The sequence below is a fragment of the Gadus chalcogrammus genome, chromosome 5, assembly GCF_026213295.1.
Source record: "Gadus chalcogrammus isolate NIFS_2021 chromosome 5, NIFS_Gcha_1.0, whole genome shotgun sequence".
Classification (NCBI taxonomy): domain Eukaryota; kingdom Metazoa; phylum Chordata; class Actinopteri; order Gadiformes; family Gadidae; genus Gadus; species Gadus chalcogrammus.
Window position 1 is genome coordinate 2,954,867 of NC_079416.1, and position 25,022 is coordinate 2,979,888.

Below are 25,022 nucleotides of genomic sequence, written 5' to 3' on the forward strand. Positions count from 1 at the left end.
ATGTGTACTTTTAAGGCCCATTCACACCCTATGGTAAATACAGATAGGAACCCTATCGTCTTAAAAAAAGAAATATAGATATTGGATGAATTGAGGCACAGAAAAACAAATATACATTCCAAGCTTGGAAATATTTTAAAGTGAAGCATACCAAAAGAAAAAAGAAAGCATCAATCCATTTTTTTTTTACAACGATGAAAAGTAAGAGCATTTTTTCATCTTCCTGAATGAAAATGTGATGTTTCTTTTGAAACATCACATTTTCAAAACCATGCATATAACGCTCTTGTTACTGCCACAGGATCTGAGCAGCCCCACTCGCCACAGCCTGCAGTGCATGGTGGGCCACTTCCAGAAGCTGTTCGACGTGGGCTCCCTGCGCGGCGTGTACCCCCGCATGAACGACCTGTACCGCAGGCTGGCCGAGACGGCTAACGCCATGACTCACATACGGGACCTTCTGGGACTAGGTGTGTAAAAAAAAACAGGTTTTCCTGGGTTGAGCAAAGCCTCTTGAACAATAGCATGTCGATATTTTTGTCGGACGATAGCAGCTTGAAATCACATGAATAGTTTTAACATTTATTTAATCATCTTAACCCAGAGGGCTTTGAATGGAAAGAAAACCCGTGTGTGTGTATCTGCCTTTGCGTGTGTACACACGCAAAGGCACGCAATTTTATATTGGACAGATTCTATAGGACACAGTGATTCCAGATGTTTGCATCTTTTTCTGGCAGGCAATCAATTCAACAATGAAACAAAGTGGGTGTGGTCACATCATGTAAATTTGTGTGGTTGGTGTTGTTTGTGTGTCATCACCTAGACAACAAGGCCCCCCCCAGTGAGGTGGTGAACCAGGTGGCCACCATCTCGTCCTCACCCATGGTGCAGTTCCACCACCTTCTGGCAGAGGGCGACCTTACGAGGTTATGAAATCCCAGAACTCTCTCTCAAACATGACCTCTATTTGACCTTTACGAGCCGAATAGGTCGTCAGGGTTTAGATAGCATCATCGATTGCGCTAAAGAAATGGCTTGATCTAGTACTGGACATGCAGAAAAGGTTGTGGTTTGAAGCCCATGATCCAATTAAAGACAAGAGCACCCCCAATTAGACACAAGAGCCAGGGATATTATTGTCAACATGAATAATAAGAATAATAATATTAATAACAGCTAGAATTTATATAGTGCTTTTTTTGAGGTCACTCAAAGAAAAACAAGAAATCTAAATAAAAAAAAAAGGTTTGGAATAGAGTCAGGTGTACTATGGGAGGGGTCAGGTGTCATATGCTTTCTTGAAGAGGTGAGTTTTGAGTTTACTTTTGAATGAGGTTATTGAGTCTGAGTTGCGCATGTTTCGGGGCAGGGAGTTCAAGAGGGTTGGCGAAAGCACTGTCTCCTACTACGGGACGGTGCTTTGTTCTTGTGATGGGGGGGTCAGAAGGTTGGCGTTAGATTGGGGAGTGACGTTTGAGGAGGTCTGTAAGGTAACGGGTGGGCAAGGTTATTGAGGGCTCTGTAGGTGATGAGCAGGATCTTAAAGAGAATAAAGCTGGGTATCATCGGCGTAGCAGTGAAATTGTAGTCCGTGGCGGCGTATGATGTGACCAAGGGGAAGAATGTATAGGATGAACCGAAGGGGACCAAGTACGGAACCTTTGGGGACACCATGTGTGACTGGAGAGGTATGGGATATATAGTAAATGAACACCCTCGAAAAACTCTAAAAGCCCCATCTGGGCCCCCATCCGGCAGACAGCGCTAGGCTGTCTGCTGGTTAGCATTGGTGATGCTTACGTTAGCATTGTGGATGCTAATATTATCATTATGGACAATGAAGTTAGTTTTGGTGGTGCTAAATTTAGCATCATTGATACTAACTGCAATTTTAATTGTAAAACCATCTATTCCTTCTGCAGTATTATTGTCAAGGTGAAGGAGCATGAGGAATTCTTCCCGGCGTTTCGCTCTCTGGCGACGCAACTGATGCTAACTCTGGGTAAACTACCGATGACCGCACAAAGCATTGGCCGTTTTATTTTGTGAATACTTGTTTTTTCGACGTGAGCGTGAAACTTAAACCAATACATTTTTCTTAACCTTATTTCCAGAGGTCGACTGTCTGGACGGCATTCTACCGGCCCTGACTTCTTTGAAACTGAAGTCGCAGTGATTATTTTTATCTTTTTGCAATTTGAAATTTGTTTGTTCATTTTGCAAATTATATTGCTTGTTTCTGCTAAAATAAAATTAGAATGCATTTACGTCAATGTGACTTTTGTTCACCTACTCATCTAATTGTCTCGTCATAAACAGCCTGCAATTTGTTGGGTACAAACTTGCTAGCACTTGGATATCATGTAATTTATCCTGACTTTAACCACACCAAACTCTGAAATAGAAACAAAAAACTAACACCTTCAATTGCCGAAAGCAAAGGGCCCGAAGTAATGTACATAATGTATAAAAAACATCCGACATAAGCAGGACTTCAACCCTGGTCTCAAGCAGATGAACCAGTAGGTCTTACCCCTGGACCATTAGCATTCACTGTCACTTGACAAAAGAAAACATCTAATATGCGATTGTGTGGCTAGATCAAGCCAACTGTGACCCAATAAAAAGGGAGAACTGACTAAATTCAATCTACCTTGTCTACCTTGATTCATATTTGGGAACATTTAATTGTGTAACATTTTAATAATTCACCCAAGCAGTGGAATACCACCAATAACATCTCAAAAAGCAGTTTAGCAACAATACAACTAATTAGTATATTAGGATTAAGGATTTTTGAAGCAACACTGTCCCCTCTTTGCAAACCACAAAGGCTTTTCCTCACAGGTTTAAACATTGAAGTCTTCCATTACTTAAAATAGTTAAGTAATACAATAAACCCAGACCTAAATAAATGCATTTGTTTTGGAATCAACAGCCCTGTTAACGAATTAACACTTTTTTTACAGAAAATTATGACCCGATTTTGTAACAATGACTACCAGTGTCATGGTGAAAAAATTTATAGCGACAGTTCGTCTCTTTTACAGACATATACGTCACTTACTTGACACAATTCGGAAGCAACAACAGAGTTGAGGGCTGACGGAAAAACGCAAACATGTTTTTTCATTTAACAAAATTGAGCTTTTTTTGTTTCAGTTTTAATGGGGCTAGTTGTGTGCGCTGTGCTTCCAGACGATGCGTCCATCTGGGCCGAGGCAGACGGCCCCGCTGGCCACCAGCTCCATGGCGATGGGGAAGGCCTTGTGCTCCGCCTGGCGGATCCTCTCGGATAGGGTGTCCTCTGTGTCCGACGCCTCCACCGGCACCGCCTCCTGTGCGATGATGGCGCCGGAGTCCACCTCCTCCTGGGGGAGGGGGGCGGAGCAACAGGGACGTAGGGTTATAAAATGGTGACGGGTTAAACACATAAGGCGCAGCACTTTCATTTTACGGTCGTTTTGAAATATTGTTAGGCCAAAAAAACATAAGGGGTACCACGCTGACACACTGTCATTTTGCGATTATAGAGTAAAACATGAGGGTAATAACTGTATATTTTGTCGTTATAGAATAAAGCGTTCTGTTATTTTCGTAGCTATAGAATACTGTTTTTTTGCCGTTCTAAATATTGCCGGGTTAAAAAAACAAGGGTGAAACACTTTTTTATGGGTGTGTTTGGCATTGCACCTTTCCTCTAATGACAGTGGGTACTTACGGCCACAAAGTGCACCGTGCAGCCGCTGATCCGCGCCCCCGCCTGCAGGGCCTGGTTCTGGGCGTTGACGCCCTTGAAGGACGGCAGCAGGGACGGGTGGATGTTCAGGAGTTTGCCTGTAGGGAAACACACAGGGCATTTAACATTAAGCATTTACCCTCAAGTTTTGTTGACAAACATTTAAAAATGTTACATTTAGGCCACTTACCAGACGCTTTAGTTCTAAAGCTACTTACAACAAGTCGCTTTAGAACTTTGTGTTTCCACAAACACATTCACACACCACTTGCAGAGTCAACCACGCAAGGCGACAGCCAGCTCGTCAGGAGCAATTAGGATTAGGTGCATTGCTCATTAACAAAAATGCACACCGTTCCATTTCTTGACGAAGGGCCCGGTGAGGATCCTCATGAAGCCCGCCAGACACACCGCCTCCACCTGAAACTCCTCCAGCACGCGGTCGATGGTGGCGTCAAACTCCGCCCGGCTGCCGTACAGCTTGTGGTCCACCACCTGGTACCCATGGAAGAAAAATCAAGCAAACGTTATAAAGATTAGTGTCGCTGCCATCTAGAGGATAGAAAATCCAACGGGATTAACGATTGTTTATTGTTTAAAAGGATCCCCATTAGCTGTCATCAAAGTGGGACGAGCTAGTCTTCCTGGAGTCCACACATAAAGACACAAAACATATCAAGATACAAATCATAATTCAGGTAACAATGATAATCTAAAAGAAGTAAATCATTATAAACATCATGAACAATATATTCCGATAAAGTTATTACATTCATGGGTATTGCATTCATACAGTAGGTATGTCCATTCCCTACACACAATTTTACACACCATTTGCATTCTCAAATGGTGCTTGAAAGTGACTTTGCTATTACATTTCCGTATATTCAGTGGGCAATTATTCCAATGATTGATGGCACGATAAATAACTTCTCTTTAAAGCAATTGATTTTGGACTTGGTAATATCATCTGGCCATCATCGGCTAGTAAAATGAGAATGAAACCTGACTGCATCTAACAATTTGGTTACATAAAAAACCTGACATTTTTGTTGTATTGAAAACCAGCCTGTTCTCTATAGTGTTTGTGCGATCATGAGCTCATGAAAGAACGAAGGAGGTGAAAATCTTGAGGAAGTGGGAGTAAAGGAAAGGGTAAAATTATGGAACTTTTCTTTTTTTCAAACCAGGTCCAGTTAAATTTCTTAACGTTTTTTTTTTTTGTTACTATACCATTTTATATTTGCCCAAAAGTGGTACGTTCCATAACAAACATTTCTAAGAATGTATTTGTTACCTTGTTATAATATTCAGGGTTAACCCTAACACACAAAAAAGGGTTAGGGTAAGTAAAACACTGAAGCATCACTGAAATATTGCAGTAGCCCTACAAGAAAATAAAAGTATGAGACAACTCAACAAAAAATAAAATAAATAGTGCTGTCAGTTAAACGCGTTATTAACAGCGTTAACGCAAACCAATTTTAACAGCGTTAATTTTTTTATCACGCGATTAACGCAAATTATTATTATTATTATTTATTTTTTTCTTTGGCTCAAAACGAAGAAGCAGTAGCCTGACTGCTATGTTCAAGGCAGTATGTTAGTAGGTTCATCGTTTAATTGCACCATAGGCTTTTTTTTTGTATCGTCCTGTTTTGATCAGTATATGCCAATGTTGTTATCGATAAAAAAACATTTGCACAAGGCAAGCCGATGCACTTCTCCATGTTGATAAGAGCATGAAAATGAGAATAATTAATGGGACAAAGAAATCAAGGGATATTTAGCATAGAAAAAAGATTTGCGTTTAATCGTAAGTTAACTATGACATTAAATATTTTAATCGCTTGACAGCACTAAAAATAAACAAAACTAGATATTTGACATTCTCTTAAAGGGAAACTTCACCCATTTCCATTAAGCTTTGTGTCGTAGAAACCCACTCATATTTTTAAATGGTTGTGCATCATTCCCTTATTTTCCCCAGAGACCGCAGAGATCCGTATCGATCTCCAATACTTCCTGCTTTAAATGACGCACTATGACGATTTTTGCGTCATTTAAAGCAGGAAGTGTAAGAGGGGAGGATTCTCGTAAGACTACAAGCACCCCACTGACGCTACAGACCTGTTAAATCAGTGCCAGTGGGTGGGACTTCACCAGCAGAAACTAACACAGCATCTGAAACTAACACAGCATCTGAAGCTAAGCTAATGGTCGCTGTGGAGAAAACTGAATTAACGACAACGGCGGAAGGTACTGGATCTGATATAGAGGTTGGGGATTTTGAAGATCTGATGCTCGAATCAGATGTTTGTGGCTACCTTTACGAGCCACAATATAGCGACGAGCAGCTGAAGCTGTTAGAGGAACAGGATGCGGCTTCTACGGCTGCTATAGCCGAGGCAGTTCCTGCCTGTTGCGGACGAGGAGCCCGGAATGGCTCGAGCTGGGGCGGATTGGTGGTGCCTGTGCTCTCACTGTGCGCCTATGGATACAGAGGTAGAGTCTGTCTGCTGCAGAGAATTTCAAAGATGTCGATTTCTCCTGGACGAAATCTGAATCAGACGAGGACACGGACGTACGTGTTGTGGAGCATCCTAGTTTCGCACTGCATATGGACAGCGGCGTCCTGGAGACCTATTTCCGAATCCCAAAGGTGAACTCGAAACATCAGCCAAAGCCTGCAGGGACGAACGGACGTCTGACTGTAAAGTAGGGCTGGCCCGAATTATTCTAATATTCGAATACTCGTTCGGAAATTAGTATTCGAAGCTTAAATCAGTATTCGGAGCTTCGTTTCGTTTTTTTTCACGTACGTGACGTTACCAGAGCGAGGGAGGCAAAGTATAAGCGTCAGCGACACCAAGCAGAGAAGCGAGAGAGGTGGAGGAAGAATAGATATCTTGTTTCCCTTTACTTTTTTTTTTGTCACTTAGATCTTTATTGACAGTTTTTCACAGTAACATTACAACATTATATCAACATCAACAAATGGAATGGCAATAGAAATAAAAATAAAAATAAAATAAAACAAGAAAGAAAAACAAAAAACAAGAAAAACCTGCCTGGGAAGTACCTTCATATTCTCATATCCTGAGTAATTTGTAATTATCTACTACTGTTCCAATCCAATGTCTTAATTTTGAGTCCTGTAAAGTGTCCATTTTTCCCATTTACAGTAGAATTGTGTTTCTTGAAGTCTCAGTTTGTGTGTCAGTTTCTCCATTACTGCTATCTCTTCAACAATAGTAAACCAATGAGTCTTCGTTGGTGGTGTTTCTTAACACCAATGTCTGGTGATAGCTTTCTTGCTCGCTACCAGCAGTATTTTGATCAAATATATATCACTCGCAATAATATTCTCTTCCTGAAATTTACATAGATAGAGCACCAAACTACTTTTGCGGACCTCATATCCTAGTATTTGCTTTAATACTTTACAAACCATCTCCCAAAATACAGTTATTTTCTGACAATTCCAAAAAACATGTGCATGGTCCACATTGTAAGACCCACATTCCCGCCAACATTTCTGACTCTTGTTAAGCTGCTTACTTTTCACTTTTGGTGTTATAAGAAACAAATGAGATTCTTCCATGAGAATTCCCTCCAAGTTCGTGAACTGGTGGACGAGTGATGTGCCCTCCACATATCATGCCAATCTTCATCTGTAATTTGTACATCGAGTTCTTTTTCCCATTTCGTCTTAATATATTTAGTTCAATGTTTGTCGTTAGTATTCAAACCTCTATACATTGCGGAAATTATTCTTATGTTACTTTCCTGTATGCTTTTATTATAATTTGGATGACACCGTTCACCTCCTTGGGAGAATCTGACCCGATTTCCCTTTTGAAATAGTCCCTCATTTGAAGGTATCTATAGAATTCATGAGCTCCCAATTCATATCGTCTTCTTATATTTTCAAAACTCTCCAGCCTCCCGTCTTTTACCAAAACACACCAAGTTGTTATTCCCATTGTTACCCAGTGCTTGAATCCTGGATCATACAATGCAGGTTGGAAATTTATATCATGTGCTACCCATTTTAAACCATAGACCTAGCGTGTGTACTGTTGTTGGGTCCATTTTATTTTTGAGTTCTTTGTATAGTTTGTTATCTCCAATGAAATGTTGAATTGGAATTTGGTTTACTTCTCTTTCTATGTCTTTCCATTTTGCTCTAAATTCTGACCTACACCAACAGTACACAGGTCTCAATTGAGCAGCATAATAGTATTCCTTTAATTTTGGTAGACCCATACCTCCTCTCTCTTTCCTTAGCTGAAGAGTTTTGTATCTGACTCTAGGTCTTTTGCCCCCCCAGACAAATCTGGAAATCATTCTGTCCCAATTAGCAAAGTGACCCCTAGGGACCTCTATTGGTAAAGATTGGAATAGATAGAGAAACCTGGGCAATATATTAAGCTTAACTATCTCAATTCTTGAGTTTAGATCAAGTAGGAGGGTAGACCATCTTGCTATATCTTTTTTTACTTCTTGATCTAAATTGTTATAATTTGCTTTATATAGGTCGGTGGAGTTTTTAGTGATCGTAACGCCCAAATATTGAATTCACTTTAGGTTCCACTTAAGGTCATATATTTCCATGATCTCTTTTGGTGGGGTATAATTAAACGATAAAATCTGTGTTTTGGAAACATTAATTTTATATCCTGACAGATGGCCATACGTGTGTAGTAGCTTCATCAAATTAGGGAGCGACGTGTTGGGTTGTTCGAGGAAAGCTATTAAATCATCAGCAAAAAGTCCCAATTTATGTTCTATACCCTTAATCGTGACCTCTTTAAGTTCTTTATTTTGTCGGATTGCTTGAGCTAAGGGCTCAATAAAAATCGCAAACAGGATCGGCGACATACAGCATCCTTGTCTGGTCGATCTCTGTAGATATATTTTCTTGGACAAACTTCCATTAATTTTAATTCTAGCAGAGGGGTTTTGATAAAGTGTTTTAATCAATTGTACTGATTTAGTATTAAATCCGAATCGTTCCAACACCTGATAAAGGAATTTCCAATTCACACAGTCGAATGCCTTCTCCGCGTCAATGTTAACCAGTACAGTGCTTTGTTTCTCTCTTCTTGCATTGCCAATTATTTGTAGAGTTCGGCGTATACTATCTTGGGTTTGGCGGCCCGATATGAATCCCGTTTGATCTTCGTCAATTAATTCTGTAATGAAGGTATTTATTCTTTTAGAGATGATTGACTTATATAGTTTATAATCTAAATTTAGTATTGAGATCGGTCTATAATTTTCACATCTATCCTTATCTTTGCCTGGTTTTGTAATGACTGATATAATTGCTTCTTCCCATGTTGGTGGTGTTTTGTTTTCTTTTAGAGTCCAATTAAAGGAAGTCTGGAGAGCTGGTAGCAGTTCCTCCTTAAAAATCTTGTACCACTCTGCAGGATAACCATCACTCCCTGGAGATTTATTGTTTTTCAATGATTTTATAGCATAAATAATCTCTTCCCTTGTAATGTCTGCTGTTAATCTTTCATTTTGGTAAGTGCCAATCGACGGTAAATCCAATTCGTTTAAAAAGGTTCTAGTTTCTTCCTCGTTCGCAGCAGCCGGTTGTGTATATAATTTTTCATAGAACCCCCTAAATACTCTTTCTATATTTTCCGGCTCGGCTATCGTCTCATTGGTGCATGGATCCTTAATTGTATGTCTGGTATTAACTGCTTGTTGTTTTCGTACACGTTTTGCTAGGAGTTTAGTTGCTCTTGGGCCAATTTCATAATAATTTTGCGTCATAAATATGTTATTTTTTCCATATTCGTCCATTAATATATCATTTATCTTAGTTTTGGTATCCCTAATTTTTTTTACATATATTCGGGTTGTTTGTCTTTTGATATTGCTGTTCCAGTTCTCTTAATCTTAAAGAGTAGTTCTGGTACGCCTCTGCTTTAAGTTTCTTTATTTTAGAGGTTTTAGCTATTACTTTCCCTCGAACAACCGCCTTCAGGGCATCCCAAACAATGTGTGTGTCAACTTCTCCGTTACTATTGTCTTCCATATATTGCCCAATTTCTTTCTTTAATTCCTCCACTAAACTTTTATCATTAAGCATTCCCACATTAAGTCTCCAGATTGTTTGTCTTTTCCTGGCATTAAGATGTAATTTTAGAAATTATTTTATTAATTATTATTATGATCCGATACATCTGCCCCCCCAATGATACACTCGGTTACTCTGTATCCGTCAACTTTATTGATAAAAAAATAATAAATTCTTGAGTGCACATTGTGCATTGCCGAATAATGTGTGAAATCCCTTTCAAGAGGATTGAGGTTCCTCCATATGTCCATCATTCCCATCTCTTCCAAGGATATCTTTACAAATTTTGATTTGTTTATTGCTCCCTTTCAAACTGGTTGTATCCAGACATTGGTTCATGGTTATGTTGAAATCCCCCCCACAAATTAAAACTCCTTCTGATTCCGTCGCTATGACATTAAATAGTGTTTTAAAGAATTGCTTATTGCTTTCTGGAGGAGCATATACATTTATCAACGTTACAGTCTCCGTGTCTAGTTAGCCCTTCACTATTACATATCTTCCCTCTTTATCCTTAATTACCTTCTCAGAAACAAATGTAGTTGAATTTGGAATTAATATCCTAACTCCTCTCTTACGACTTTGTTTATATGTACTGTAGTATGAATTTTTATAGCCTAATTTCTTACATTTTTCGTGTTCTGTTTGGCACAGATGGGTCTCCTGAAAAATATAACATGTTGTTTTTCTTTTTTCAATTTTGTCAAGACCAGTCCTCTCTTCTTAGGTGAATTTGGACCATTTACATTAAAGACATTATCTTTAATTCATGACTTACCATATTGCTTCAGTAATGTGTGTACATATTTTCCCAAGCAGCTAAAACTTACGTGAACATAAACAGAAATAAGAACAATATGAACATTATCGAACTTCCAAATGGGGGTCATTCTTCTCCTCTCCCCCCAAGTCCCTGTTGGTGGGTGGATGAGTAATCCTCTCCTGTGAGGGCTCATCCCTAGACCCGGAGCCAATATCCGTAAAAACGGCAATACCCCCAGCCTAGAACTGTCCAACATTGATGGCTCTCCCTCGCCCTGTCTCCGTTTTCATACGTTAATTAATTAAATGAAGCCGTGCGTGTTACCTTGCAGCGCTGTTATCTTCCACTCTGTCTGGGGCATTAATTGTCGGCTCTCCGCTGGAAACCTTGCAACTTTTCCTTCGCTCGCTGTGCCGCCACATCCGTCATCACTCTCGGGCGTCCTGCTCGTTTCCATCCCCGTTCACCTCGGTTCCACTCCTCCGCAGGCTCCGCGTCATCACCCGGCACGTACACAGGTATTCCCCTGGCTGTCAGGTCCTCCGCTGCCTCCCGCGCACTGTCGTAGGTCCGCACACCGTTGTTCCAATGGATTCTTATTTTCGTGAATGGGGTTTGGAAACGGATGGCTCTTTCTTTCAGGATCTTCTTGATATTTAGATACGTTTTCGTTTTTGCACAATCTCAGTGGGGTAGTCGTGGTCAAAATTGATTATTTTGTCGCCCACCTGTAGCCCCTTCTTCTCCCAGACTTTCTGTAGGACCATCTCCTTGGTTTCAAATTGAAGGAAATTAACTACTATTGATCTCGGAGTGCCGCCTGGATTCGGTTTTCGTGTGAGAGCTCTGTGTGCTCCCTGAATTTGCAGATTGGTTCCGTCGGGTAACTTCAGCTCCTTTTTTAGCAACTTGCCCAGGTATTCGGCGACAGAGGCTCCTTCTGTGTCCTCGGGCAGGCCAAAAATCCTTACATTGTTCCTCCGTGATCTCGCTTCTAGGTCTGTTAGTTTGTCCTGCATCTGGCGTGTCTGCTTCACCACCTTAGCGAGCATGTCGCTCGCCCCTGCGTTACATTCTTCCAGCTCTGCTATGTGGGCCTGTGCTTCAGTTATGTCCGTTTTTTGCTCCTATAATTCCTCATTGTTTTCCGTGAGCTTGTGGTCAATATCCTGTCTGAGATAGGCGATTTCTTGCTTTATTTCATTTTTAATTTCACTTTTAAGCTTCGTCCTTGAATGTTTTCAGTTCGTTGTGGAATTGTTGCATGAGCTCTCTTATATCCTTACCGATGCTAGCAAGCCCTTCTCAGTGTTTTAGCTTGGTTCATTTTCCCCGTTGCGTCACCCTCGTGTTCCATTTGGTTTTGTTCAATCTCTTCCAACGTACTGTTTTCCTGAGTTTTGTTCAAGTTGTTCAAAACGCGCAAACTGTGACTGGCTTGCTGCAGAGCGTGAGCATCTTGGGAATACCCGGTCATATAATGGATATAATATGGACACATAAGACAATCAATATTCGGTATTTGTTATGGATTTATTGTACAAATTCCCTGAAAAGATTCACGTTCCAGGATGAATTGAAAAGCTCCCATAAGGGCTGAGATGGCAGAGGACAGCTGATTTGGAACGGAACAACAGCTGTTCGATTTCACGGGGGAAAACTAAGGAACTTCAACCTACTTAGGCCTAATTAACGTTCAAAAGCTATTAAATCTTCAAAAAAAAAAAAAAATCGGTTCCAGGGAGTATATAGGGATTATTAATGTTGTTTTCGATGGTGTTTTTTTCTGGAACGAGTATTTGAATATTTGCTCGGGAAAAACCAACGAGTATTCGAAGCCTGAAAAATGGCATTCGGGCCAGCCCTACTGAAAAGTGAGTGTTTTTATTTTTTTTCTCTTACTATCGTGGCATGTTAACTTCATAAAGAGCATCTATCACTAACTGTGTGCTTAATGTACACAGTTAGTGTACATTGAAAATACCACCTAACAGCCTACCGACACTTTCTGGAATGGGTCCTGAGAGGCGAGAGCTTGGGCAGAGGCTGTCGTGTCGTTCTACCTACTTGCGTCGTGCAGACCATCCGACTAAAATATCCAGCTCCAGACGGCCAGTACTGCGGGCACCAAGAAGCTGACGATGCTCAGGAGGAACTATAAGCTTCATTGTTACATATGTATTTGTTTATATTTCTTGAAATAAATGGCTCAAATTCACGTTGTTGTATTCCTTAGTAGTGTTGCTCCAAGTGTATATTCTAGAAATAATATTATTGGACGACCAAAATTTCACAAGTGAAGCTACTAAGCTACTGTTGCCTTAGATAAAAACAATAGCAGAATAACGGTCATAAATCATTTTTTATAAAGTATTATAAGTCTAAATCAGTTACCTCCTTCCAAGTTTGTAATGTTGAACTTTGGTGGTGCAGACAGAGCAGGAGTTACATTATATTTTTTATTCACAAATGAAAGAATTGTGTCATGGGTAGACATTTAAAATAAACAAGGCAAAACTAAATAAATTATAATATATGTACAGGGAGCATCTAAAAAGGCACTACTGGAGGTGTCCCAGAAGAGCAGAGTAGAGAAAGATGGAGTTGGGTTCTATGCAGACCTGCAAACTCCTCAGTAAAAAAGGTCAGTAAATCATCGGTGTAATGTTAGTTGAATCAAGCAAACAAATAGCTGTTCTTGCTCCAAAAAGCTTGACTTACCTCGAATTTAACAAAAGATAGTTCCTTCAAATTAGGGCTGTACGGTATGGACTAAAATGTATATCACGGTATGATTTGAGGCATAGACGGTAACGTTATTATATCACTGTATGTTAATTTTTATCTTCTAATTTCGATATAAATGCCTCAAGGGGTAAAATACTGGAAAGGCAGAAAAACGGCATAAAAAAAATTACAATCTTTCTCAAGTTACTTCCATCTTTGAAAAACACAAATGTTTAATAGTATGGATTTATTTCTCCATTTGCTTGCGTATCTAGCCGTATATTTTGGCACCTCAATTTGGCTGAAGGGTGTGCGGGCATGTAACGCGTACCTGGGATCGAGTGTTTTGACCATCTCTTTAAACCCCATTCTATCGACATTTTGAAAGGGAACCATGTCCTTAGACAGGCAAAGAGTGACGCCGTTTGTTATCGCGTTCCACCGCTGGCATTTTGTCGTAAGGACTGGCTTTCAAAATGCCTGCGGAAGCAATGTCTGATTGCAGAGACAGCTTCACGTTACCAGCGTCTGTCTCGTACGGTGTGGAATGAGAGCTTGTGAAGGGACTATTGCGCAAGCACGCAGGAGTGCTTGCTGCGCGCCTGCGTGCTTGCGCAATAGCATACTGCCTAAGAAGGCAGTATCGCTGTCAAATCTGTCCCTGGGAAAAAGTAACGTGGCGCCGAATTGAAAAAGGAACTACGTTTCGTTACCATATTTTCAGTAGTTGTGCGTAACTTTACTTTTTTACATGAAACAGTAGTTAGGTTACTGTATTAACGCGTTACTTACTTTGTTACACGTTACACACAACACTGTCTACCGGTCACATGGTAACTTAAAAATCCATACCGTAGCGCAAATTCACACTGGTGTACTTTCTATACCGTTTATACAGTAGGCCTACACCCCTACTTCAAATTGACGTGAAGAGTTTCCATCAGACTCGCGCGGTAGCCAGGCGTCTCATCCAAAGGCGAGCTCAGTTGGTGTGGGTGCTTCAAGATTCTGAACCAAGTGCTGAGATTCCGATTGGCCCAGAGAAATGTCAATTATAACCATTATCGACTTCCGGCTTGGTGAAGCAGCATGTAGGTCACATTACTTTCAGCTCCTGCAGTTTATTTAATTTCGAAATTGTAGGCACTTTTTTCTCCCCCATCAGTTTTATTGAACTTTTATTTACCACATTTGGTTTGCTTTCCTGCCGTTATCATGCCCCCAAGGCGAATAAAGGAAACGGCATTCAGCCTCACCTGCGGCCCGTTGCAGAGACTCAATCCTCGCCCTCTCCTGAATCTCCGCCTCCGCTGAAGCCACCGCGGCAAATTATGGATGTGGCTACGCTCAGAACTGAGGTTCTGTCGGCTCTCCGTGTGGATGTCGCGGCAATGTTCAAATTGGAGCTCCGGGAAGCCTTGGCTGAGACCCTCGGTTCAATTAAGACCGAACTCCTAGCCTTTAAAACGGAGCCCTCCTCCAGTCTGTCCGCCAGGATATTGCTAGCTTGAGGGGCACTGTAGCTGAGGTGGAGCTGTCCCTCTCTACCTGCACTGACGACATCCTGGCCCTCCAAGCCAAAGTGGAGCAATTGACACAGGAGGCGGCTAAAATGGAAAACAAATGCGATGACTTGGAATCGAGATCGTAGCGCCAGAATATCCGAATTATCGGAGTCCCGGAGGATGACCCCAATTCAGCATTCGCAGCTTTCGCATGTTTCCAAGCTGCTGATGGATGTCTTCTCGCTCTGGAAAGAGCCGTTAGTCGATAGATCTCACTGTACTCTGATGCCTAAGCCCGCACCAGGTGGCCGTCCCCGCGCCATTGTGGCAAGTCTTCACTACTACACCGAATGCAACAAGATTCTCAGAAAGGCTACAGATCCAATGAGATACAATGGATTAACCTGCGCAACATGTCCATCTCCGTGTTCCCGGACTACACTCCAAAGACGGCCCGGGCTTGCGTCGCTTTCACCGAGGTCCGCCACCTGCTATGAGACATCGATGAAGTCAGGTTTGGTATCCTCTTTCCTGCACGGCTTCGCATCACCTATGTGGTGTACAGCGCGACTCACTTCCCCAGAGGAGGCTAAGAAATGGATTAAAACACTGAATAAATAAAATCGCATAGCATGCTGTGAATTGCTGCGATCCTGGTTATCCAGTTCACTCTACAAAAGTCTTGGTGAGTTGTTGACACTTTTCTTATAACCTATTTTATGCCTCCAGTTGTCACCTAATATTTTTGTTTACGTTGGACGACTGACATTTGTTCAACTCTACTCATGGACAATTTCATACATTTGGTGGCTTTTGTAGCTGTAATTTATGTTTTTATGTTTCTATTTTTAACTGGATCTGATTGGAGTAGTTAACAATAGCTTACATGGATTTGTGTGCCAATATGTTCTCCCTAACGGTATAAATCACATACCACTAGCAGAAAGTTACAGATGTAACTACGGTTCTATGAATCCTGGATGACCGGCAGAGGCGGTGCTTAAAGCACTGGATATATCCACCTCGCGCATGCGCATTTCAAGTACCCAATACCAACATAGTCACCTGTGACCCCCACGTGACACCGGGAAGCTATAACTTCCGGTGGCGTTAGAGGATCTGTTCCTAGAATCTTCTCGCGAAAACAACCTGTGGCACCCAACCGTGGCTCCGTCGACCCTTTCGTGCTGGGACGAAATAGCCGCCACATAGACCCTCAGGGTGGAGTGGGAGCGACCACTATCAAGGAGGGACTGCAGGAACTCCAGAACGGTGGCCACAGGGCAGCGTACTGGGTCTACTGCCTTCCCGTTACACCAGTCGGAGAACAGTTTCCACCTGTTCTCGTACTGTGCCCTAGTCGATTGGTTTTGGTTTGCGCTCTGGCATTCAGGATGGTGTTCCTGACGGTCGGCTTACAGAACCTCAGCTGTGGGTCGGGCCCTGTAGTGGCCACGCTGGCCAGGCGGGGATATGCCCAGGTCAGCAGGCTCTGAGATACCCGGAGAAGCCGTGCGGACCGAGTGCCCCCTTGATGGTTGATCTAGGCAACAGTGGACTAGCTGTCCGATCGGACCAACACGTGCTTGCCTTCTAGCTGAGGCAGAAAGTAGATGAGTGCTAGCTGCACCGCACGGAGCTCTAGCACGTTGATGTGTGCGTTGCTCTGGGCCGGCCACTGCCCCTGGGCAGTCCTGCCCTGCCACACCACTCCCCATCGCGAGAGGCAAGCGTCGGTTGTGACCAACTCCCGACGGGACGGGATGGCGCCCATGGGCACATCGGCCGACAGATATGGCCTCCTTCTCCATGGGGACAGAGAAAGGAGGCATCGCTGCGACACCCTGACCTTCCTGTGGCTGTGCCACTTAGGGTCCAGATGGAGGCTGTTTAGCCACATCTGCAGTGGCCGCAGGGACAGCAAGCCGAGAGGCACCACAGTTGAGGCAGCTGTAAGTTTGCCCAGGAGCTGGAGGAACAGGATGGCACCATCCTGCCACACTCGAAGAGGGGGAGGCGGAGGAGGATGTTGTTCACCCACCGCGGTGACAGAGAGGCCCTCATGGCGTCTGAGTCCAGAACCATCCCCAGGTATGTGACCTGCTGGGATGGGTCCAAGAGACTCTTCAGCAGATTCACCGTCAGGCCCAGCCGGGCCGTGAGCCGTATCCCCGGCCACCTGAGACTGGGACGGTGCGCAGACCAGCCAGTCGTCCAAATACGGCAGGACCTTCATGCCCTGCTTTTGCAGGGGTGCGAGAGCTGCCGCCACAACCCTGGTGAATACCCTTGGAGAGAGGAAGAGGCCGAAGGGAAGTACCCTGAACTGGAAGTGCCGGCCGCGAAAGGCAAACCTCAGGAAGCACTGATGGTGTGACGCAATCGGGACGTGGAAGTAAGCGTCCTTCAGGTCTACGGTGGTGAACCACTCGCCCCTGGCAACCACCCGCAGTGTGTCTGATGTGGTGAGCATGTGGAAGGGTAGTACCTTGAGGAACTGGTTTAGTCCCCTCAGGTCGAGAATAGGACGGAATCCGCCGTCTTTTTTTGCCACGAGTAGAAACCTCTGGGGTGCAGCCGAGGATCCACTGGCTCGAAGGCGCCCTTGGCCAGGAGAGCGGACAACTCCTGACTCAGACCTAAGCTGACGATAGTCATCTTGACCCGGCTGAAGGCTAGGGGCCGGCTTCAGAACTGCAATTCGTACCCTTGGGTTAAGGTGGAAACTACCCAAGGGTCTGAAGTACAGGCAGCCCAGTAACTGAGCTGCTGCTTGGAAAAACAAAGACCCCATGGGCCTAACGCCTGCCCCCTCGGCCTCCTGAGGCTCTGGTGGGGCGTTGGTTAGGCTGCGAGGCACGTGGCTGCCAGGGGGGGCGCTTAGGGGTCCGAAACCCCTCCGCGGGCTGTTGAACAGGCTGTTGAACAGGCCGCTGAGACCTCCGTAGGCCACTGGGTACTGAGGCTGAGGGCGCCGCTGGGGGACAAGGGGCCCCTAGGCCTGCTAGGAGCGGACATGCCCCTGTGGAGCCCAGATAGCTCCCGTCTGGTCTGCCTTGCCCGGGCAGCCCTCTCCAGTGCCTCCAGGGCAGATGCCCCAAAAAACTCCCCTGGTACCACTGGCACTAAGGACCTTCCTGCATGTCTCCGTCAGGGGTGATTGAGCCAGCCAAACTTGGCGGCAAGTCTGGACGAGGGTGGACATCGTGCGCCCAAATTCCCTCGACATAAGGGCAAAAGCCTGCAGTGAGGCATCGCTCAGACTCTGCAGTGCAGGCTCGACTCAATATAAAACTTTTCTCCTCACCCTGGAGGTTTAACACTGCTACTGTCTGATGCTGCGTTCAACACCTTTATATTGTCCTCAATTGATGAATTTATAGCTATTAACAAAGACGACTGTCTCTTACTCATAATTATTGGAATCGCTCAAAGCCTGTTTGCGTGGTCAAATTATTTGTTACTCAGCTCATCGCAATAAAACCTGTAAGGCCAGGCTAAATGAACTCCTAACTAAAATCTGGGATATTGATGGACAAAATGCTATTAACCCATCCCAGAGTCTAGCGAAAGAGAGATATGATCTGCAGGCAGAGTTGGACCTCCTTACAACAAGCGACGCTGAGCGACTTCTAGTACGTTCTCGTGCTACTTATTATGAACATGGTGATAAGCCGAGTAGGCTCCTGGCTCATCAATTGAAACGTCAAACTACTTCTCGATTAATTCCACTGGCGCAGTTCTCTATGACCCCACGTCTATAAATGACATCTTTAGGGAGTTCTATATCTCCCTTTATGAATCAGAATCATCATCAGACACGACAGAAATGACTTCTTTTCAGAATCTTGACATCCCCAAAGTTGATCCCACTACTGCTAATGAGCTTGATGCACCTTTGAATTTGGAAGTAATTAAATCAACTATCAAAGCCATGCAAAACAATAAAACACCTGTCCCGATGGATTCCCAGTTGAGTTTTTAAGAAATTTATTAATAAGCTGGCTCCTCCTCAACTCGTCAATATCTCTTCTGTTGAAGAAAGGAAAAGACCCTACCTCTTGCACCTCGTACAGGCCTCTCTCACTTCTTAATGTTGACGTTAAGATTTTAGCTTACAGCTTAGCAACTCACCTTGAAAATAAACTTCCAGTCATTATAGCAGAGGAACAGAATGGCTTCATCAAAGGGCGTCAGCTGTTTTTCAATGTCCGAGCACTTTGAAATGTAATTTTCTCTGGTCATTCGCCCTCAACGCCCGAAGTTGTTATTTCGCTCGATGATGGGAAAGCATTTAATCGGGTAGAATGGCATTATCTTTTTGAAGTTCTGCAACAGTTTGGCATAGGGAACAGGTTTCATGACATTTCAAAATATCGATAACAGCAAACGTATATAGAACGTAGCTAGTCTATCTATTGTTACATTGCCAACTTTGCTTATTCACTGCTGCTGAGGAGTCGAGTATTAGAGAGTCGCGGCACAACGCGCGTAACGCGTTCAGTGAGGCAGTACCTTTAGAACAACATGCGACAAAATCATGCGAAAGAAGGCAGATTCACTTTGTAAACAGCAAACTTATATACAACTCCTATGAGATGTGGTGCTTTACTGCAAACGACTGAATCAGTGTGTGTTATCATTATCAGTGTGAGTCTTAGCTACAGGCAAATGCGTGTAGCGCTGCTAGTTGCAGACATCCCAGGCGGTTCGTCGTCATATGGAAAGGTAAATATCGACGGAATTGCGGCTCACTTCCTTCCCAGGACATTGAATTTGACGTCTTCCGGCTTGAAATGGAGACTGCAAACCTTCTTTTGTTTAACGGCTTCCATGGCTGTGTCTTCTCCAAAATTTGGATGATTGAAAGCCCGTAGCCACTGTTTGGAATGCTCCAAATCTCTAGGTAGGAGATTAAAACTTACTGCTTGTCCTTTCCTTGTCCTGCTTGAACATCCCGGCACCATGCAAAAGTTCACCATTACGAAAGAAATACAAACGAGGAGTAATGAGTTCACCAACTAATACTCTTCACTAGAAATGTTGTGTGAATTGACTTTCAAGCTGTCTCGCGTAATCAGCATGGTAGATGGAACCGCGAGGTCTCTGATAGGCGGAGTTCTAGATCAGCGGAAGCGCCAACAAGTCACTTTCTGCCTTTTCTCGGTCAAGACGGCACCAAATTAGAAATTCATTTTATTATTCGACTACATATAGGACCCAATGTCAATACATATTCATGTTTCCACCGTTGAAATTCCCCTTTAACCATGCATTTAAATCCTGCAACTTCAGCTGCAGCTGGACAAAATGGCTGAATTTAACAGTTTTTCATCCATCGCACTTGTCCACAAGTTCTCTACTTGTAACATGTTCTCTACTAATCACTCAGCGTCGCAATCTGTTAACATTTCTATCAATAACGTACTGACATTATTTATAATTATCCTTTGGGTGATAATAGGGGAATGGTATAGTCCACTTAACCCAGTTAAGAACAAAAATTACATATGTCAAGTGACTTTAATCTATAATATTAAATGGGTTGTATCTGCTTAGTCAGCTGAAATGTTTATTTTATTCCACGGTGTATTGATCGTATTCTTTGACCTTGTCAAGAAACCTCTGGTTGAGATTTTATTGTTGGAACGGTTGTTAATGTTGGATTTGTAGCGCATGTTGGATTTGAAGCGCATTTTGGATTTGTAGCACATTGATGTGTAACTGTTAAATCGCAGATCGCTCACAAGGTGTGTATATGCGTTAGCGCGCGTGTGTGTTTGTACCCTAGCTTGAATGCCGGCGAGCGTCGCCCTCTTTAGCCCCAGCACGCCGGGCCTGTTGGAGATGACCAGCACGATCTCGGCCGAGCTGGAGGGCAGCTTGGCCTGCTCGATCAGCGCCTGCAGATTCGTACCTGGACAAAATAGTGTGGCCATCTTTGTTCAAGGGCCAATGAAATATGGAACAGGAAGTGTAGCTGTGTTCATTCCATAATGACAAAAATAAACATAAGATATTGGGCAACTCTTTAAAAGGTTTGGTGGTTTGGCATTGAGGATGCTGCTACCTTGCCTCAACTTCTTTGAATGCCCCTTTAGAAAAATGTTAGCTACGAAGCTAGCCTTTTTTAGCTCAGTAAGTAAAATGGAGCAAAACCATTGAGGTCACAAGTTGCGAAGGCCGCAGGGCCTCATGCCCCTAGGAGAAAACTCACCCGTGCCAGAGATGAGGACGGCCACCCTCGTCCTTTTTCGCGGTTCGCCGGCGGCATCGCCGTGGCAACTGCCTCCACCGTTGTCAGGGCAACCTTCGCCCTGGACTGCCGCAACGTCAACCGAGGGGCCTGCGGCGCGGAGGCTCCGCTTCAGGTTACGCACTACCACAGGCTCCGTCCCTAAAAACAAGATGGCGTCATGATACATTACATACATTATTACATTACATTATTTACACAGTTTTGATGGGGCAATATGTAAAGCGTCTTAAAGTGCCATATTAAGCGCTATATACATTTCATTTATTATTATATTGTTATGATCAGTGTAGGACTTAAGCAGCTGATGCAAGGTGACGAGTTCAAGTTAGACGGCAGCATGCAGTTTTTCTCAACCTTAACAGGAATAAGAAAAAGATCAAAAGGTTCTGCGTGTTTGGCTTCGCTCAAATTCTCTCCTCCCCTCACAAATACTCCAAAAGCCTTCATGTGTTTGTGTTCTACAGAGGAAACGGCGTCTCCTTCTCACCGGGCTGCTTGTGGGCCAGCGACCCCACGACCCAGGCCTCCTCCTGGGCTTGCAGCTGAAGCAGGACCCCCTGGGCGTCGGCGGTTGCCACCACCAGCACGGCGCCCAGGCCGCAGTTGAAGGTGCGGGCCATCTCCTCGTCGCTGATGTCACCGGCCTCCTGGAGCCAGGAGAACACGGGGGGGATGGACCAGCGGGACGCGTCTGTAGAGCACACACACACACACACACACACACACACACACACACACACACACACACACACACACACACACACACACCCACACACACACACCCACACACACACACACACACACACACACACACACACACACACACACACACACACCGATCTGAGTGATTGATCGAGAACAAGAAAACTAATGCAAACACCAAGTTAGAAACATATATGAAAACACACACACATGATTATTGATTGGAAATAATTAATTCAATCAGAATGATTGGTGAGCACACAGAAATATTCGTAATTTGTATTACTTTATAAGAATCGTAAATTACGAAAATTAAAAAAATTCGAACAAGTGCTTGATTGACAGTGTGCGGGGAGAGGTAGGGCTCTTGCCTAGATCAACTGCCAGCTCATTGGGCAGAACGCGGGGGATATTCTCCAAGAGCCCACCCCCTGTGATGTGGGCGTAGGCCTTCACCGCACCACTGCGCAGGATGGGCAGGAGCAGGCGGCTGTATATCTTTGTGGGCGTGAGCAAAACCTCGCCTGGAAAACACACAAATAAAACAGAAGAATGCGTGGTTGTATTTTCATGAATAAAGTCGTTTAGGACACGCTTTTTCTGAAGCAACTCCTTTAAAAATATGTTTTACGGAAAGATTGCAGAGTTGTTACGAGAAAAACAGGGGATTTATTTTGAACTAAACCACCCTAAAGAAACATCCATTCCTTTCGCTTGCATTCTTCTCCAGCTTTGAGAAGTCTTGCATCACATGCACTAGTAACGGACAAGGAGAGCTTGATCCCCAACCAATCCCGGCTAAGATGTGATAAGTAGTGGGATCAGTACGTTACTCTCAAATACTCTCGACTCCTCTCTCAAGCCATCTCGTCTAAAATACCATCATCTCAAATACTCCCTCTACACTACACTCAAAAATCTCCTCTAAAGACTCTCTTCCCTAAAACACTGAACTCCTCTCCTCCCCTCTTAAATAATGAGGTCTCAAATACTGAAATACTCCCCTCAAACACTCTCCCTTCAAACACTGGACCGTCAAACACTCTCTCTTCAAACACTGACCCGGTTGTAAATTCCCTATTAGTTATATCGTACTGCATACACACATACATATATATATATACATATACATACATACATACATACATACATACATACACATATAACATACATACACACACACACACACACACACACACACACACACACACACACACACACACACATTTATTTCTATTCAGGCACTTGGGACAGCCCAGCCCAGGTAGCGCCGTAGGGTCCTTGAGTTTTACTAGGTGCACGGGGCTACGTCAAAGCTTGTTGCGCCGCGATTGCATAACCCGCCACGACAGAGATAAGTTTGTGAAGAGTGAGTTAATACTGAACGTCGTATATTAACGTATATTTATGTAGGATAAATGTTAGATGCAGTCCGCAATTCTGTTCCACAGAATGGCCGTGATTTTGTGTATTTCAGCTGGTTTCTTCTATTTTGTTTGTTGATTCACTCACTAATCGGGCAGCTAGTGTATAAGCCTGCACCTCGTGAAGACATAGCATACGTGTACGTCACTCTGCCGCGCCGTTGTCGCCTGTTATATTGCACTGTTAACTGTCTTCAATGTTTACTGTTAACGTGTGTATGTGGAAGCAATTTATGCCAGTTATGTTTATATTTATGGGATGTTGCTAAAGCCAATTGTTTTAGTATGTAAATCTTGTAATAATTATTTGTCGGTTTTCTTATTCTGTCTCACAGAAAACCATTCATACATTTATTCATTCATTCCTTCATTCATTTGATTATTCATGTCATTCGTCTATTCAAGAAGTGTCTACTCTCTGACCGGAGTTGCCGTCTTGGATAAAGTGGTCCCAGCACACACACGCACATTCTTCAATAGAACACTGAACTGCTCTCCTCGAACCCTCTCCCCTCAAACCCTCTCCCCTTGTCTTAAAAACTGAACTTTTCCCTCCAACCCTCTCCTCTGCCCCCTTGGCGTTCCTCCTCCTCACCCAGGGTGCGTCCCGGCTCTCCGAAGGGTGCTGATGCCCCGTAGCCCAGCCCGGCACGGCCCATCACCTGGCGCACCAGGCTGAAGCCGTTGCTATGGACGCCGGAGGAGGCCACGCCCAGGAGGACGTCGCCGGCGGCGATGTCGGCCAGGCGGGGCAGCAGCGACGCCCGCTCAGCAGCGCCAACGCAGAACCCAGCCAAGTCGTACTCGCCGGGGCCGTAGGTGCCCGGCATCTCTGCCGTCTCACCCCCTGGAGAGAGGGACACACACACACACACACACACACACACACACACACACACACACACACACACACACACAACACACACACACACACACACACCACACACACGGGGGGGAGAGAGACAGAGAGAATAGGAGAGAGTTATTATTAAATAATGAAAATTAAACATATCAGCCAATTGGATACATAAATGCCCGCACAGAGAATTCATATTTCCCATTTATTTTTTTTGAAAAGACAATGTAACTTTATCAGTTACACATGACCCGTTTATTGCTACTCTGCGGTTCCACTCCAACATTTTCAATCCAATGATCCACATTCAGCCCATGAGCAATCCAATTCTAGCCCGGCGTTTGAAACCAAACCCAATTAAAAAAGGTAAAGAACGCCTCTCGCTAATTGCTCCGCTCACCCAGCAGAGCACACCCGGCCAAACGACAGGCGGCGGCCACGCCCCCGATGACGGACGAGGCCACGCCCACGTCCAGGGTTCCGCAGGAGAAGTAGTCGAGGAAGAACAAAGGCTCCGCCCCCTGGGCAAGGACGTCGTTCACGCACATGGCCACCAGGTCCTGGCCCAGGGTGTCGTGCTTCCCGCACGCCTGGGCGACCTGACCCCCGGGAGACAGGAAGCTTCGCTTAGTCGTCATAGTAACGCATACATGTTCAAATGAAAGTGCTCCCTCCCTCTTCCTCCCTCCCCCTCTCCGTTACTCCCTCTTCCACCCTGTTCCTCCCTCTCCCACCCTGTTCCTCCAGCCCTCCCTCTCTGTTCCTCCCGCTCCCTCTCCCCCTCTCTCCTCCCTCTGTGTTCCTCCATTCCTCCCTCTCTGTTCCTCCCTCGTCCTCTGTACCTCCCCCTCTCCTCCTCCCTCTGGGGGAGGAAGGGGAAGAACGGAGAGCCCACTTCACACATCGTTCCCAGTAAATGAATGCTAAATGACGGTTTGTAGTAGTCA

The 25,022-nt window shown here is 44.2% G+C and overlaps 2 protein-coding genes across 5 annotated transcripts in view; one reads left to right on the forward strand and one right to left on the reverse strand.

Annotated features, from left to right (window-relative positions):
* Positions 1 to 6,465, forward strand: part of cep70 (centrosomal protein 70) — a 32,090-nt gene extending 25,625 nt beyond the window's left edge. For 2 of the 4 annotated variants that reach the window (XM_056591139.1, XM_056591137.1), the window contains exons 12-15: positions 302 to 466; positions 823 to 929; positions 1,926 to 2,005; positions 2,118 to 6,465. In XM_056591139.1, the coding sequence (XP_056447114.1) occupies positions 302 to 466; positions 823 to 929; positions 1,926 to 2,005; positions 2,118 to 2,179 (414 nt within the window). In that variant the 3' untranslated portion in view covers positions 2,180 to 6,465. Of the gene's footprint in view, positions 1 to 301; positions 471 to 822; positions 930 to 1,925 lie in introns of all 4 variants that reach the window. The other 2 variants (XM_056591140.1, XM_056591138.1) reach the window with 2 other exon arrangements.
* Positions 1,719 to 24,750, reverse strand: LOC130383092 (trifunctional purine biosynthetic protein adenosine-3-like). The gene is made up of 9 exons (XM_056591141.1): positions 24,476 to 24,750; positions 23,815 to 24,066; positions 22,167 to 22,319; positions 21,581 to 21,784; positions 21,052 to 21,231; positions 20,621 to 20,751; positions 4,096 to 4,237; positions 3,725 to 3,840; positions 1,719 to 3,374 (listed from the first exon to the last, which is right to left on the reverse strand). Exons 1-9 carry the CDS (start codon positions 24,711 to 24,713, stop codon positions 3,177 to 3,179), a joined length of 1,614 nt encoding a protein of 537 aa, XP_056447116.1. The 5' UTR covers positions 24,714 to 24,750; the 3' UTR covers positions 1,719 to 3,176.
* Between the last annotated feature and the right edge of the window lie 272 nt (positions 24,751 to 25,022).

What these genes read in the sequence shown, in the direction of transcription:
- LOC130383092 (XM_056591141.1), bottom strand. Translation starts at nt 24,713, where the DNA reads ATGACGACTAAGCGAAGCTTCCTGTCTCCCGGGGGTCAGGTCGCCCAG. An exon ending in TGAGCTGGCAGTTGATCTAG is followed by an intron (nt 21,785 to 22,166) that starts GCAAGAGCCCTA and finishes TGTGCTCTACAG; the next exon opens with ACGCGTCCCGCTGGTCCATC. An exon ending in GCACGGTGCACTTTGTGGCC is followed by an intron (nt 3,375 to 3,724) that starts GTAAGTACCCAC and finishes CCCCTCCCCCAG; the next exon opens with GAGGAGGTGGACTCCGGCGC.